General features: G+C 41.5%; 1 protein-coding gene across 5 annotated transcripts in view; it reads right to left on the bottom strand.

The window, feature by feature from the left end:
* Nucleotides 1-17675, bottom strand: part of GFRA1 (GDNF family receptor alpha 1) — a 224586-nt gene that overhangs the window by 158302 nt on the left and 48609 nt on the right. For 4 of the 5 annotated variants that reach the window (XM_043926537.1, XM_043926534.1, XM_043926535.1 and 1 more), the window contains one exon: nucleotides 1093-1107. The exons of the other annotated variant lie outside the window; for it this stretch is intronic. In XM_043926537.1, the coding sequence (XP_043782472.1) occupies nucleotides 1093-1107 (15 nt within the window). The remainder of the gene's footprint in view (nucleotides 1-1092; nucleotides 1108-17675) is intronic. 5 annotated transcript variants of the gene reach the window in all.

Below are 17675 nucleotides of genomic sequence, written 5' to 3' on the forward strand. Positions count from 1 at the left end.
TCTTAAAAGACAACACAAGTCCCTTCGTTGTTACCCACAACTGCGCTTCGATCAGAGAAAGCAGACAGACCTTCTCCATCACACGCTGCATGTTTGGGGTAAAATAATCATTGAGAAAATATCCAGCCCATAAAATTATTTGGAAGCTACTTATGGGATGCCTGAATTTTTTTTTTTTTACACCAGTCTCTTTTATCCTAAGGCAGCCTGGGACTCGAGAATGAAGTGTCAGGCGTGGGATACACACGCTTCCCACCTTAAATATATATACAATTCGGACTGTCCACTTTCTCCCAGTAGTCTCAGACGGTGATGAAAAACGGAAAGAGGCAGTTGCCCCGAATGTGTATCTAGTGGGTTTGGTAAGGCCATGCCCGCAAGTCTCACAGAGCGCAAAAGCTATGTATCCTGAGTGGGGACTTAAACATGCACCAGAAGGACACAGTCTAGGCTACGCTTTCCTTCTCCAGCTCCCCTGAGCCTATAAACTTGACTGGAAAAATATAAAGACACTGCACACCCTTGCCGGGTTCCTCTCAGTCACTGGCCCAACTGGAAGGATTGTGAGGTCCCCCGGGGTTGAAGGGCACAAGTGACTGGCCAGCCATGGTCTTGCCCACACCTCCCAGACAGCTTTGCTTGGCAGAGAAGCCCCCGGGTGGAGGTGGCATGTGGAGACCTGGCCAACCAGCAGCTGGCCTTGATGCAGGAGCTCCGAGAAACAGGGGCCTCCACCCGATCCCCTCCAGAGACACCTGCTCCCCACCTGTCTCACGAGCCCACAGCAGCCCTGCCCTCGGATAGGTGCCCGGCCGTGAACCCGTCCCCACTGTCCCTGCCCCAGCTGTCTAGTCCTCGTTCTACCCCCAAACAAGGTCCAGAGGAACGGCAGAGGCTGGACAGCAGAGGCTCTGGAAGGCTGATGGCACTTCAGGCCACCCTGGGCCATCCTCCTCATGGTACGTCTCTCCTAGAGTCCCTGCGGCATGTCCACAGAAGGATGGAAAGCCCCATGACCCTCTGCACACAGGTGATACTCTTTCCCAAAAGAGCACAAGCAATAGAAAAGCAGGCAAGAGGCAATGAGCTTACCTTGCTGGAAAACATCTGCCAGGAGGAAAGAAAAACAGGAGGAAAAAGGGAGAGAGAAAGGAGAAAAAAATTAATAACTGTGTTGCAAGTGACAGTGATGAGCATGATAGCTAACATACACTGACTGTGTATGACTCTTGTACAGTATTTCCTCTACTCAGAGGCAATGGTTAAAAGCTTGAGCTCTGGAAGGGAATTATGTGGGTTTAAATCCTGGCTCGATGGTTACTAACCCTGTGGCTTACAGATTCCTAAACCACAAATACATTTGCATTGGAAAGATTAAACAAACTGTGTCCTATGTTTTAAAGTCTTAGATTGGTGCCCAGGACATTGTAAACAAAAGCTGCCAGTTGCTATTCATGTTAATATTATTATTTTCACTACAACCCTGTGAGGCAAGGTGCAATATTATCCTTACTTTATAGATAGGGAAACTGAGCTTCTAGATGGTTGAGAAACTGATCCAAGACCACAGAGGAATAAACAATGAGCTCAGGATTGAACTCAAATCTGTCTTGATTCCACAAACCATCTTCTTGCCTACTACCAAGCTGCCAGGCTGGTTTATAAACAACAACAGAAGTGACAATGGCACGCAACAGGATAAACAGAGGAAAGGCCCATGACTCTACTAAAGTTCCATATTTAAATCATAATAAGTAGGAAATCTGTATGAATTCGCCACTAATAACTCACAACTAATAACACCAGGTCTTCATATTAAACCTGAAGTCAAAATCTGTGACAAGTTGAAAAAAATACTAATTCACCTTTTTCAACAAATATTTGAGAGGCTATTATATGCCAAGCACTAGGTCTGGCATCTAAAAACACACATATTAGCAAAAAGCACAAATTAACAAGCACTGGCTAACGCCCGCCAACAGTAACCACTAGGCATACTTCTGGGCTCTGGGCTCACTCACTTCAGTCATGTTCAGCTCTTTGTGACCAAAGCCCACCAGGCTCCTCTCTCCATGAGATTCTCTAGGCGAGAAAATTGGAGTGGGCTGCCATGGCCTCCTCCTCCAGGGGATCTTCCCGACCCAGGGATTGAACCCACATCTCCTGCATTGCAGGCAGGTTCTTTACCTGTTGAGCCAACAGGCTTTATATAAATGGATTAATCCAGTATGAATTTGTTCTGTCTGCCTTCTTTCCTCTACAGTGATTGTGGGAGTCATCCATGCTGTGGCATGTAGTAGGTCATTCATTCTCACTGCTAGGTAGTATTCTACTGGGTGATTTGGGTTATTTTTTTTTCCATTTACTTTTATTAGTTGGAGGCTAATTACTTTACAATATTGTAGTGGTTTTTGCCATATATTGACATGAATCAGCCATGGATTTACATGTATTCCCCATCCCGATCCCCCCTCCCACCTCCCTCTCCACCTGTTCCCTCTGGGTCTTCCCAGTGCACCAGGCCCGAGCACTTGTCTCATGCATCCCACCTGGGCTGATGATCTGTTTCACCCTTGATAATATACATGTTTTGATGCTGTTCTCTTGAAACATCCCACCCTCACCTTCTCCCACAGAGTCCAAAAGTCTGTTCTGAACATCTGTGTCTCTTTTTCTGTTTTGCATATAGGGTTATCATTATCATCTTTCTAAATTCCATATTTATGTGATGTGTTAGTATACTGTATTGGTCTTTATCTTTCTGGCTTACTTCACTCTGTATAAGGGGCTCCAGTTTCATCCATCTCATTAGAACTGACTCAAATGAATTCTTTTTAATGGCTGAATAATATTCCATGGTGTATATGTACCACAGCTTCCTTATCCATTCATCTGCTGATGGGCATCTAGGTTGCTTCCATGGCCTGGCTATTATAAACAGTGCTGCAATGAACACTGGGGTGCACATGTCTCTTTCAGATCTGGTTTCCTCAGTGTGTATGCCCAGAAGTGGGATTGCTGGGTCATATGGCAGTTCTGTTTCCAGTTTTTTAAGAAATCTCCACACTGTTCTCCATAGCTGCTGTACTAGTTTGCATTCCCACCAACAGTGTAAGAGGGTTCCCTTTTCTCCACACCCTCTCCAGCACTTATTGCTTGTAGACTTTTGGATAGCAGCCATCCTGACTGGCATGTAATGGTACCTCATTGTGGTTTTGATTTGCATTTCTCTGATAATGAGTGATGTTGAGCATCTTTTCATGTGTTTGTTAGCCATCTGTATGTCTTCTTTGGAGAAATGTCTGTTTAGTTCTTTGGCCCATTTTTTGATTGGGTCATTTATTTTTCTGGAATTGAGTTGCAGGAGTTGCTTGTATATTTTTGAGATTAATCCTTTGTCTGTTGCTTCGTTTGCTATTATTTTCTCCCAATCTGAAGGCTGTCTTTTCACCTTGCTTATAGTTTCCTTTGTTGTGCAAAAGCTTTTAAGTTTCATTAGGTCCCATTTGTTTAGTTTTGCTTTTATTTCCAATATTCTGGGAGGTGGGTCATAGAGGATCTTACTGTGATTTATGTCAGAGAGTGTTTTGCCTATGTTCTCCTCTAGGAGTTTTATAGTTTCTGGGCTATTTAGATCTTTAATCCATTTTGAGTTTATTTTTGTATATGGTGTTAGAAAGTGTTCTAGTTTCATTCTTTTACAAGTGGTTGACCAGTTTTCCCAGCACCACTTGTTAAAGAGGTTGTCTTTTTTCCATTTATATTCTTGCCTCCTTTGTCAAAGATAAGGTGTCCATAGGTTCGTGGATTTATCTCTGGGCTTTCTATTCTGTTCCACTGATGTATATTTCTGTCTTTGTGCCAGTACCATACTGTCTTGATGACTGTGGCTTTGTAGTATAGTCTGAAGTTAGGCAGGTTGATTCCTCCAGATCCATTCTTCTTTCTCAAGATTACTTTGGCTATTCGAGGTTTTTTGTATTTCCATGCAAATTGTGAAATTATTTGTTCTAGTTCTGTGAAAAATACCATTGGTATCTTAATAGGGATTGCATTGAATCTATAGATTGCTTTGGGTATCTACTGGGTGATTTTATGATTTTATCATAATTTATTTCTCCATCCTAATGAGGATGGATATTTGGATTATTTCTGAAGACAACTGTTGGGCAATTACCCACTGTGATGTTTTGTCCCTATCTTTTGGTGAACATGAATGCATAGGTCAGGTACATTTTTCAAGACTTTTGTTTTTTGATGTGGACAATTTTTAAAGTCTTACTGAATCTGTTACAATATTGCTTATGTTTATGCTTTGGGTTTTTTGGCCACAAGGTATGTGGGATCTTAGTTTCCTGACCAGGGATCGAACCTTTACCCCTTGCATTAGAAGGTGAAGTATTAACACTAGACTGCCAGGGAAGCCCCTGCAAGGTACTTTTTGACATCAGGCTCACTCTGCTTCTACAGACTCCCAATCACCCCCAAAACACTCCTGTCTGGTCCTACTTTCTCAACCAGTAAGTTAAAGATGGAGGATAGCACTGGCAAGAATACAGACACCACCATGTAGATGTAAGCCAGTTCCTGCCCTGATCATGGGGTTGTGCCATACTGTCGTGTCCGACTCTTTGCAACCCTATGGATTGTAGCCTGCCAGGCTCCTCTGTCCATGGAGATTCTCCAGGCAAGAACACTGGAGTGGGTTGTCATGCCCTCCTCCAAGGGATCTTCCCAACCCAGGGATCAAACCAGGATCTCCCGAACTGCAGGTAGAATCTTTACCATCTGAGCCAACACGGGGTTGTAAATAGGTACAAAACTTCTACAAGACAGTTTGACAGTATGTATGGAAAAGTTAAATATACATCCTTAACCTAACAACACCACTGCTAGGAATGTCATCTAATGAAATATGTAAAGGTCTTCAAATACCTAAAGTCTACAAAGATGTTCATTACAGCATTGTGTATAAAGGACAAAGAACAGAGATTGCCTATTTGCCTGTCAATAGAGAACCAAATCAAAAACAATACATCCATACAATGGATTATGGTTCAGCCATTTAAAATGGTGGATGATTTTTACTATTTTTGAGCAAAGAAATCAGACAGTAACACGGAACATGTATCCTGAGCCTGTGTATGTGCATGTATGGGTGTATATCTCTAGAGATCTATGATGATGGCCACAGAAATGTTAACCTTCAGGTAATTGCATCTGAGATCATTTTAAATATTACATAAGAATTTCTGTATTATTTTAAATTTAACAATGAACATGCCCTATATTTACAATCTGAATTTAAAATTTATCTGATCTTAAAAACTAAATGAGAATTATATCATCAACATCTATATTTGCTGTCAGTCTTCAGCTAAAACATCAGCACCCACAAGGTCACAAAGAGCCAAGGGGCCACAAATGGTGTGGATAACCATGTACTTAATGGGTTAAACAGACTGCAAGGAGAGAAGAACGGTGAGAACAGTTTTCATTCCAGGTTCCTCTGCCCATGGAAATCTCCAGGCAAGAATACTGGAGTGGATTGCTAGTCCCTTCTCCAGGGGATCTTCCTGACCCAAGGATCAAACCTGGGTCTCCTGCATTGCAGGCAGATTCTCAGCCACCAGGGAAACCCCCATTGGGGCACATGTGCCCTCATAAGGGGTGTCACTCACTTGCAATACACACGCTCCCCAGGGCATACCTAGGCCAGTGGCTATAGGATAGATGAGACCAACACAGGCTTACAACTCCCAGGGAGTTGGCTAAATCACCACCCCTTCTCTCACACTCAGGAAAGCCAACTGGAATGTAAATGGGCCAGACTGGTGCCATTACAGGAAAACTTAAACCCTGCTTTAATTTATACATGCCATACATTACTCTCTAACCTCAGTAATTCATCACTGGCCCAAGTTCTGACATGGCAGTGTATACAAAGCTACTCAGCCCCCATGCTCTGATGGTCCAGAGACCGTAAGAAGGGCCGTGTGCAGCTCCCTAAATTACCACAGTCACGTGGTAACTGCACCCTCTGCAATGCACAGTCTGAACCACCCACCCTCTGACCAGCCTGCACACCTGGAGAAGCCTTCCTCCTCCCCCTTCAAATGGCACAGCCACTGTGACGTTTCTCAGAGTCTACCCCTGCAGAGAAGGAAGTCGCTCTTTCCGCCTCTGTGCTCCCAGAGTAACTTGTACATGTTGCAATTAGAGCTCATACTATAATTAGTTATTTATGAAGACCACGTGCTCCTGAGAACAAGAGCTATGCATCTGGATGGCCTTTGTGGATCCTAACTGCCTGGCGTGGTGTGTTCCCACACAGGAGGGAAGGGCAGGGGGCTGGTCTCTCTCAACACTCGTCTGCTACCACCCCCTTGTTTTACAGATGAAGAAACTGAGTCCCACAGAAGGAAGAGATCTCTCCCAAGATCACACATGGTGTCCGTGAAAGGTTGAGCCAGGACGACATGAGATTCATTTAACCTTAATGAAGCACAAAATCATCCCTATTAGTAGCAAAGTACAAATTAGAGAATTATCATTCTCCTTTAATGAATACAGACAAAAATTTCCAACATTGAAAACATCAATGAAATGAGATTAGCCTTTCAAATACGGATCCAGCCTCGACATCCGTCCAGAAGCTTCAACCTCCTCTCCATGGCTTTCAGTACTGATCTGAGTTACTGGAAAGTATCAGTGGGCAGGGAGGGAGGAAATTCAGGCAGAGATTCAGGAATTAGAGACCTTATTTGTTCCAATCCCACTGTATATTTCATGGTTTAACAGACAAACCTACATAGAGTACTATTCCTATCTTTTATCCCAGAAAACTCTCCTGATTTTCATATAAGCTACTTCAGATTCTTTTTAAATCCACTTCTCAGCTTCATTTACATTTTGTACCTTTTTATTCAAATGTAAATTTTAATAAACACTAGTATAAATATTACAACAATTTTGCACATGAGTTATCTTGTAATTTACACTCCAAATTTATGTCTTTTGTACTCTATGACATAAATCATTCCATTCTTAGCATTACTTAGCTCTTTGCTCTGAATAATAACTGTCTGGGTACCCTCTTTAAAATTTCACTTTTCCAGATGGAAGCAGCCATCCAGGCTCATGTTCAAATGATTCATGGACAGAAGAATGGAAAATAAGTGAGAAGAAGGTAGATTCTGTGCCATTTTACACCCGCCAAAACTGCAGACCTCAGAGGACATCAGCCATAGAAATACCTTTTGTCATCTTCTATTCTGGTGCACGTGTCCACTACCCCCAACCCAAAAGGATTAGTCACTTATAAGGATTAAACAGCCTCAAACTTGGAGAGCAATCATCTCCTTCCAGTCTAACCAACCACTGAGAATTATTTGGGAGTCAATCACTTACAACCTTTGAACCAAGCTGACCTGGAGAGATTTTAACACTCATGCCATGGTGTTGGGGAGGTTAAGTCCGATGATTTACACAAACATTTCTTCATCCCCCATCCGCAGCAGCAGAGAATGACTGAGAATAAGACTTTGTGCCATCTTCTCTGCTCCCCCAGGAACAAGTAAGGAGTTGGGAGTTTCCAATGCCCAGCCTAGCCACAGTCAGGTTGAACCCAAAGGACACCAGGGACACTTGTGCAGAGGAAATGAACTCCTCCAGACAAAGCTCTGCTCATACTCACTTCCCAAGGGAAAAAACCTCAACCCCAATCATTTACGTCAACAAAGAAAAGCCTGTTCTCCGACACCACCCCCACCAGAGCCATTCTGGTCCTATAGATAGATGAAAGGGCATCTATAAATTGGCGATTCAGATGTAGGAAGAAGCAAGTAAGAACGAAAGAACTCAGATTTGCCTTTCTTGGCCTCAATGTCCACTTTCTTCTGTTAGGAATGAGCATCAGGGATATTTGCCCACCTCCCCCATAGCTACTGAGAGATTCACACCCCAGAGATCTTTAATGCACTGAGTCCTCCAGAGACAGGAGCCATAAAAAGACCAGATTATTTATTATTATTAATAAGTTATGGCAATTAGGCTGGGTGATTCCTAAACGTTGCTGATTAAAAACTTGCCTGAGTGCTACTCATCCACATGGCTCGTGTTTACCTCTATTAAAAATGATTTAACCACACTCTGGGTGAACCCTTCTCTTGTGCCTGGGTTAATAATTAGCGGTGCACAGAGCCGCACGGCTTAAGTGAGTTGGATCTCCTTTATTTATCTATTGCTTTGTTTTATGAGGAGAACTAGATGGCAGTCTTATTGCCCATTCAGTCTGCTAGGAATAATTTACTATTTCAATCCATAGCTCAGCTCGTAACTATGGTTAGAGAAATCCTCACTATTATTACAGTATCACATCTAGCCCACATCCCACAGCATTAAAGATATGCCAAACAGTGAAAGTGTGCCTGACTTCCGTAAGACTGGGGGAAGTAAAGTTACTAGCCCTCAAACAATGTGATCATACTACTCTCTGAATTTTGCTTTCTTTTCTAAGTTAAATTATATATGAGGGGAGTTTAGTTTCTTGAAAATGCCTGTACTTAACTCCCATTTAAGAAGTCTCACCTGGGGAGAGAGCTGTCTTGTGAGTCCTCCTGTGGTTTGAACTACAGAAAGAAAATTCTCTTTCAAGTACCACTCTCTTTCAAACGCCATTACAGTAAAGCCCCGTAAATGCTACTGGGACCTAACTAACCAGGAGCAAAAGAAGGGATGTAGGGAGCAGTTGGAATGAACACCACTTCGTTGGATGGGGTCAAGTTCACCATTAACCAAAGTCAATTTCAAGATGAGCAGAGCTGCCCCCTCGCGAAGTTTCAAAAACCAGCAAGCTCTATGCACAGATATTGAAGAGTTTTCTAGAATTCAGTCTGTATACTTCTGTAAATCTCTGTAAATGAACTGAAATTATTTATTTTCAAGGTTGACAAGTGGGGCTCACCAAAGTCTCCTCAGCACTCCAGAACAGTTCAGCTTCAAATTGAAGAAGTCTAGGTCCAAAAATGGCAGGTGATCTTCCCAGGGAAAGCAGGGTTAACACCTTCTCTCCTAAATACAGTCCAGTGTCGGGTCTCTGCATGATGGTGGCCACTTGAACCCATGACCTAAGATTGGGTCCCCAGCCCCTCACCAGGTGGAAACTCAAAGTGAAGCTTCTTGTAGCCTATGTTCTGACTTGTAAAATCAGCTGATAGAGATAAGCTTTTATACTACCATAGAAGTATCATGAGGGTCAAATTAGCTCATTTAATCAGCATGCAGCTCATAGACTTCAAAGTCACATAATACCAGGTTCAAATACTTGCTGGTCTACCATCCTAGCTATCTTGGGCAACTATTCAACCTCTTTGAGTCTCAGTTTCTATATGTAAAAAATGAAAATAAAATTTCTTTCAAACTTCATAAGGACAACCCAGATCATATATGTAAAGCTAAACTTTTAGCACATGGAGCTGGCTTACGGTAGACATTCAGTAACTGACTTTAATGTTGGTATAACAATAAGCAACAGAATAGGGCAGTAGGGTAGCAAAGAGCTCAGGTCCTGAAGTCAGAACTGGTTTCATGTCTCACTGTGTGATCTTAGGCAAATTACTTAACCTCCCAAAACCGTGTTTTTCTTATCAGCAACATGCAGATAATAAAAATAGCTAATTTTTGTGCTGTCTCATAAATTGCTTTGGAGATTAAACGAGGTAAAGCATACAAAGTGCACAGTGACTAATATTTAGATAGACTTCTATAACTTGTAGCATTATTAGCCAACAAACACTTATTGATTGCCTACTATTTGAAAATAATCATCATTTGTGACTTGTATGTAGGGAATGTGCTTAGGTACTCAGTCATGTCTGACTCCTTGCGACCCTATGGACTGTAGCCCACCAGGCTCCTCTGTCCATGGGATTCTCTAGGCAAGAATACTGGAATGGGTAGCCATTCCCATCTCCAGGAGATCTTATCTGAAAATAATCACCAGTTGTGACTTGTACAGGACTGTAAAATATCATAAGAGGAAAATCCATTAAAATTAAATGATCATTTTAATTCCTTCTTGTCATCATGTAGCTACGTGCCATTAAGAGATTCTAAGGCAATTATTAAATATTATTTTATGAATCAATTATTTTTAATCTTTAAGATCAGAGATCCATTGCCATCCTATCTCCAAACACCAGTTTTACGGGGTTGGAATGAGCACCAGATGTTCCAAAAATTCAGAGCCTGGCCTTCATTTCTGGCACCACTCACCCATCTGGCATTGCCTGTGCCGTTATGTCTCAAGGCCACCAGGGAACGGGCTCACCCATCCCTGCCCTAAGGTGTGAGGAGTGCAGGTCCAGGGTTTAAAAAAGTTAAGACTGCACGTGGCAGCTGAACTGAGAACCACTCTGCTCAGGACAGTGGGGTTTGATGAAGAATTTGCCTGGAAAGGGTTCTGCTGCTCATCAAATAAATTAGTAAAAGTTTGAACACAACAAACCACTTAAGTGGAACCCCTTCCTGTCCGAGTGCAGGTCTGTGCTCTCTTGGAGTCCAGCCAGAGCCCCTGCCTGGCCTCGATGGCACCACACAGGGGCCGTGATTAGTTTTCTGTGTCTCCAAAGCCAGACAGCACAGACAGCTCAGGCAGCCACGTGGCCACAGAACTCATCTCCCTGCCCCTCCTGCTTCCCCAGGGGTACCCAGGCAGCTTTCCACTGCCCAGAGCCCAGTGAGTCTTGGTCATTAAGGACCAACTGCAAGGCCTCACTCCCCACCTCCTGCCCTCTGTGCCAAATACTAAGTTGTTCTTTAACTTGTATGATCTATATCATCACTCTCTCCTTTTTATTCTCTGTCCCATTCTGGATGCGGGCCAGGGAAAGTTCTATTGTTTTCCTTGCTCTTGGCTCCCCTCACCTTTAACCATGTTAGAAATGAAGACCCCCCTCCTCCGCCTGTCACTGTTATTAAGAAAAAAATTGCAAAAGCCCCAAAGTCTCTTCCTGCTCCATTTCCTCTGGAATGTGCGACCAGCATCAATCTGAGGCTCTGTACTTGTGACCCATCAGCTGGCGCTGAGTTGGGGAGGCAGTGCACGGGCTGCAAGCTAGTTAAGTCCCTAACATTTTTATGACACTCTATCCCGAGTATATCTCATTCCTAGCACAGAAGGATAAAGCTCTTAACTACTGAAAGAACATAAAAAAATAGATTTAGGAATAATACTTTTTATGATTGCATTCTGTATACTGTGAAAGTTATGTTCAAATCTGCTAGTACTTTATGGAGCTGATAAACTAGAACAGTATGGCTTCCCAGCTAACAGGGTATTTTATATCCATTTAAAATGTTTTCTCTTAAATTGAATTACTTTTTGAGTAATTATAATAAGACTAATCTAGGCCTAATGAATTCATGTACAAATACTTTAGACTGCATTATTAAAACCTCTGTGATATGAAACTATATTAAACTCCATCCCTCTAGCAACCAGGGCTTTGCTTTGAAAAGCACAGCATATATGACTTTCTCTGAATTATTTTAAATCAGCTAGCTGGGAAATCATAAGAAACCACATTAATAGCTGAAACCAAGGAAGACGCTGACAAACAATATTGTTCTAACTTCCCTAAATTTATTTCAGCATTAATTAGGAGTCACAGAAAATATTTTTATTAAGCACCAACATGTATAAAGAGCTGAAGAATTGGTTCATCTTGCAAAAGAAATCAAGTATAGCTATGATTAACAATGCCATAAAACCACTATGGGTAAAAAATAAAAAATACTAAAAGTGAGGGTGTGGGTATCACTCCTTATGTTCTAAAAAAATCTCCAAACTCAATAATCTAAATATCTGGATTCCAGTTCACACTATGGGACAAGCCATTTGCCTTCTCTGGGGTTCTGTTCCTCCATCTGCCAAGTGACTTGTATTAGATGATCTCTAAAGTCCCTTATGGTTCTTAAACATGATGGTTTTAAGTTTAAAATTACACACATTATATCAAATGGGCTTTATGGCATACAGCTTATCTGTCATCTCATTCACACTAAATTACATTCACAGAAAAAATTTCAATCCCTACAATTCACATACATCCACAAACATATCCATAATATGGCTGGTGATTTCAAATTTATTCCAAGATATTATCTTGATGGTAAAGTATTTTCCCCATTACAGATAAATTATAAACCATCTGAAACTTTTAAGGGTTATACTTCCTTGAATCAGTTTTTATCCCCTTCCACTCCCATCCAACATATACCTCTCTAAAGATGCTTTCATCCCCATTTCAAAGCCAACTGATTAGTTTTATCATATGTGAATTCCTCAGGCAGGTCTGTGAGATCCGGGTTTTAATTTGATTGGTTACCCAGTCTCCTAAATCCAAACTAGATATTTACAAATGTCTAGCAGAATAATCTAGACAATTTTTCTTTGCCAGGTGATCATTACCAGGATGGACAACTTTTAAGTAAACGTAAGACAATGGCCATCATCATTATTCTGATGACTTGGCACAAATTACTGTCATAAGAGCTCCCGGGAGCCAGAAACAATTAAAGTCTGAGTTCAGAGAAGCTGTCCCAGCATCAAGCATTGTTGATGAGAATGATTTTGGAGTAAATGTTTCAGCAAATTGGCTCAAGTCTTCAAGGAGGAGGTTTGGCCACGTGATATTCACTAGCCTGACATCAGTTTCAGGAGATACAGATTCTGTCCTGGCTCTTCCATAAATCTCTGAATAAATGGGGCGATTCATCTAAGCTTTCTAGTTTCCAAAGGTTTAACTAGAGAGTCACCGCAATTCTTTCCTGCTCTAAAGTTCTATAGAGAACACAATTAGGATCTTTCAGTAGGACCCTCTGTGATACACTCAAACCCCACCTGTATGTCTTCTTAGTGCACAGATACACACTTAACAATTCTCTCTCTCTCCTTCTCACTAAGCTGAAAGCACTATGATTCCAGGGATGTTTTGTCCACTGATGTGTCCAAATCCAGGGAAGAATATCAGCGCACAGCTGGCCCTTTTAGGCATGCTGCAGATTATGGGTTCGCAAAGAGACAGACACAACTTGGCGACTGAACAATAACAATAACTAATGTGTTTTCAAAGCTTCTCATGTATCAGGCACTATTTTAAGTGTATGACAGACTTTGCTTTAATCCTCTCAATCACCATAAGAGGTAGTTATAACTACAAGCAGATAAGGAAACAGACTCAGAGAAGGTAATAATTAAAGTTGCCAAAAGTCACAAGGAAGAAAGTGATCTGTGATTCAACCCAAGCAGCCTGGGCTCAGAGACCTAACTCTTAACCACTAAGCTACGCTGTCTCTCAATGATTGCCCAGTTGGTAGATGTGTAGACAGATGATTAAGCAAACATACCACATTCTTGGGGCTTCCCAAGTGGCCCCAGTGGTAAAGAACCTGCTTGCCAATCCATAAGACGTAAGAGATGTGGGTTCGATCCCTGGGTTGGGGAGAGCATGGCAACCCACTCCAGTATCCTTGCCTGGAGAATCCCATGGACAGAGGAGCCTGGCAGGCTATAGTCCAGAGGGTCACATAGAGTGGGACACAATTGAAGCAACTTAGCATGCATTCTTTCCAAGCCCCCCACACCCAGGAGTTAATTTGAGCCATGCGCATAATATTTTTAATACCATAATCCCTGTATGTCTAGAATTCTAACCGTTATTATCTGTGAATCTGGGGTCCAATTGCAGAAACCACCTAGACGCACCTTTACATTTTTAAAATTTTACAAATTCTCTTTTAAAAAAATGCAACTATCTCACTAGGTTTATGGCAACAGCTAAGGCAAGGTAGGGCATGGGGAGAGGATGCAGACCTGAATGAAAACAGGAGAATTCCAAGAGGAGGATCACGAAAAGGAGACAACACAAGAACACATGGCGGAGTTACAAAGATGTGTGCAGCTGCCCCTGATCTAGCTGTCATCTTACCAGGATTCATGGAAAGGAGGGTGTGACAGGTGGTGAGAGGTGGTGGGAGGGAAATAATGGAGGTAACTGGTAAGTCAGTGCAGGTAATATGTATGCGGGCTCCAGAGTCAAGAGTGCTTGAGTTTTGATCCCAGCTCTGCCACTGGCCAAGTTAGAAGCCCTCTCTCCATCTCAGCATCTCCACCTGATACGGTGGGAGTGACAGAGGCTGTTGTCAGGATTAAAGGATATTAAGCTCCTGAAGACTCAACACAGGGCCTGACACAAAGAAGGCACTTACTGGAAGCAGGTAATCTGGACAGAGACTTGGGAGAAATTGAGTTTCAGGGTATCATTAAGATCAACGAAGTTCTTTGGCACCCCAGCCATTATGCCTATATTGGGATGAATAAAATGTACTTGCGTGGATTCTAAAATCAAACAACCAGACGCCAGTAAAATATCACAGTCTACTCCCCAGGTCCACCACCCTCCAGCATGGAGAAATGCTGCTGAGGGCAATGGGGCAGGGAGAGATATAGAAAACATCTTTAGCAGGGGAGCACTCACTCTCTCCTAGTCACAGGTGTGCTCTGGAAGCAAGATCAATGCTTATCACAAGAAAAACGTTAAACCCTACAAGTATTACCCCCACACTCAACATCACATAAGTGCTAGTATTTTTCATGGGTAACTTGGAGCAAGTAATCAAAGGTGAACTCTAGATGCATCATGAATCGGTCAGAGCACAGGTCTTTCTTGGGGAAGGCAGTATGTTTTTAAAGTCACCCACTCATAGGTTTGGGAGCAAATGCAACTCTTATCACCCCCCCCCCCCCGCCCCGGCATCCACATCAGTCACAGCTGGGCGTGGCAGGACCTCAGGCTGCGCTGGGCTCTTCTACCATGAAGTCAAGCAGATCGGAGGGACAGAGAGGAGTGCTGAGGACATCTTACAAACAACCTCTGTAGCTGTAAATGTCCATCCTTGTGAAGAAGAGTCAGCAGGCAGTAAATGTGCTTACCACAGATCGTACCCCACTGAGCACCTCTGCAAAAGGTGCTCATTTAAACCTATATGATATTATTCACCTAATCACAAAGTCACAAAATGTAAATGTCATTTTCATGAAGGACTTTTGTGGCTGGCTTGCCCTGATAAAAGGGATTCCAGCATCTCACAGAGCTTAAGAAATTGTTATATATACATATATAAAAATACTGTAACATATATTGCATACATAACATACACATTGTACATAATATGCATCTATAACATAATAAGGCTTTCTAGGTGGCTCAGTGGTAAAGAAACTGCCTGTAAATGCAGGAGACATAAGAGATATGGGTTCGATCCCTGGGTCTGGAAGATGTCCTAAAGTAGGAAATGACAACCCACTCCAGGATTCTTGCCTGAGAGATCTCATGGACAGAGGAGCCTAGCAGGCTACCATGGGGTCGCAAAGAGGTGGACACAACTGAATAGTGAGCACAAGCATGATAACATAATAAAAATATATACATATACAATATAATAAATATGATATACACACAAGGATAATATAATACACAATATATAAAAATTATGTAATAGAAGAAAACATCACATTATTACTCTTCAAGTCCAGAGGGCTAGATTCTAGTTCTAGCTCTGTTCCTAACTGGTTATAGTTAGTAGCTTAGCTTCTCTTGGGCTCCACCTCAGTTTCCTCATCTGTAATTGAGAATAAACTCTGCTTTAACTATTTCTTTGAGGAAAATATAAGAAAGTATATGTGATCACCTTCAGAAAAAAAACTTAAAATTCTTGAGAGTTTTTTATTGTCCACCAGAGCTAACACACTATAATGAGCACTTAATGGACCCCAAAGAAGCTAAAATCCAGACCTCAGAGTCAAAGAGCTTATGATGATAAGGAGAGTGAGATACACTCAAGAAAAAGGTGCTAAATTTTACACAAGGAGGAAAACAGCACAGTGAGGAAAAGAGATACTTCAAGGTTGGGACTCTGAGCAGTCTTCATGGACCGGGTACAATCTAAGCCAGATCCTGAAGGGCAGTCCTAAACAAACCCAACACTTATGACCCTCAATTCTAAGGACTTTTCTTAAATATTCCACATAATGCTCCCCAAAACTCAAAGAAGTAACTATCCTTCTTATTCCCATTTAACCAATCAGGTTAATTTGTCAAAGACCCCACAGGCAAGCTGATTGTAGGGCCCTTCCTCACCACTGCACCTCTTAGGACTCAAAACATGAAAACGAGAGAAAAGGGACCGGCAAGATAAGTGAGTCAGAAAACATTCCAGTATTTACCCGCTGGAAGACTGAATATTATTAAGATACTAATTCTCCCCAAATTGAGCTACATATGGAACACAATCCTAATAGCAATTCCACCAGACTTCTGGTGGGAAATGATAAGCCAGTTGTACAATTTATAGGAAATATAAGAATCTAGAGTAATCAAAATAATCCTGAAAAAGAGTAAAGTCAGAGGACTGACACTACTTGACCTCAAAACATATAATAAAGCTATAATAATCAAGACAGAGTGTTGCTAACATTTGGATAGACAAACAGATCAATGGAGCAAAATAGTTAAGTCCAGAAACAGACCTACAGCTTTACAATCATGTGATTTCTGACAAAGGAGTCAATGCAATCCAGTGAGGAAAAGCAAGTCTCTTCAACAAATGGTACCTGAACATCCATATAGAGAATAACAAATTTAGACCCTTACTTCACTCCATACACAAAAAAATTCATAAGTCATAGACCTGCAGATAAATGCTAAAACTGCAACATTTCTAGGGAAAAAAAAAAAACAGCAAAATACTCCAGTGACTTACAAGTAGGTAAATTCATCTACAACTCACTAATAGAAAGACAACCTGTTACTCAAATGGGCAAAATATCTGAACAGACAGTTCACAAGGGAAGATATACAAATGACCAATAAGCACACAAAAACTGTCCAACATCATTAGTCATAAAGAAAATGCAAATTAAAACCACAATAACATATCACTATACACTTACCAGGATGGCTAAAGTTAAAGAGATTCACAAAACCATATGTCAGTGAGGATAAATAACAGCTAAAACTCTCCTTCATTGTTAGGAGGGATGTAAAACCGCACTACTTTGGGAATAGGTCTAGCAATTTCTTATAAAACTAAAAATACACCTACACCATGATCCTGCAGTTTTGCTTCTAGGTACTTACTTAAGACAAATGAAAACAAATTCCTCAAAAACAACTTGTATGTAAATCTTCAAAACAGTTAGAAACAGTCCAGGTGTCCATCAACAGAACGGATAAATAACCATAAGTACAACATATTCATCAAACAGAACACTACTCAACAATGTAAAGGAACATAAATAGTAATAATACACAATATGAATGAATCTCATTAATACTAGGCTGAGTGGAAGAGGCCTTACACAAAAAGAGCACATACTGTACAGTTTCATTAATGTGAAATTCTAGAAAAGGAAAATCAATCTAGGGTGGAAAAAAATGGCAATACTCCCCAGACTGATCTACAGATCCAACACAATCCCATCAAAATTCCATTATTTCTTTGCAGAAATTGGTGAGTCGATCCTAAAATTCAAATGGAATTGTAACGGATCTTGAACAGCCAAAAAATCTTGAAAGAGAAGAGCAAAATTGGAAGACTGTATTTCCTCACTT

This window comes from Cervus elaphus, chromosome 15 (genome assembly GCF_910594005.1).
Source record: "Cervus elaphus chromosome 15, mCerEla1.1, whole genome shotgun sequence".
NCBI classification, from domain to species: Eukaryota; Metazoa; Chordata; class Mammalia; order Artiodactyla; family Cervidae; genus Cervus; species Cervus elaphus.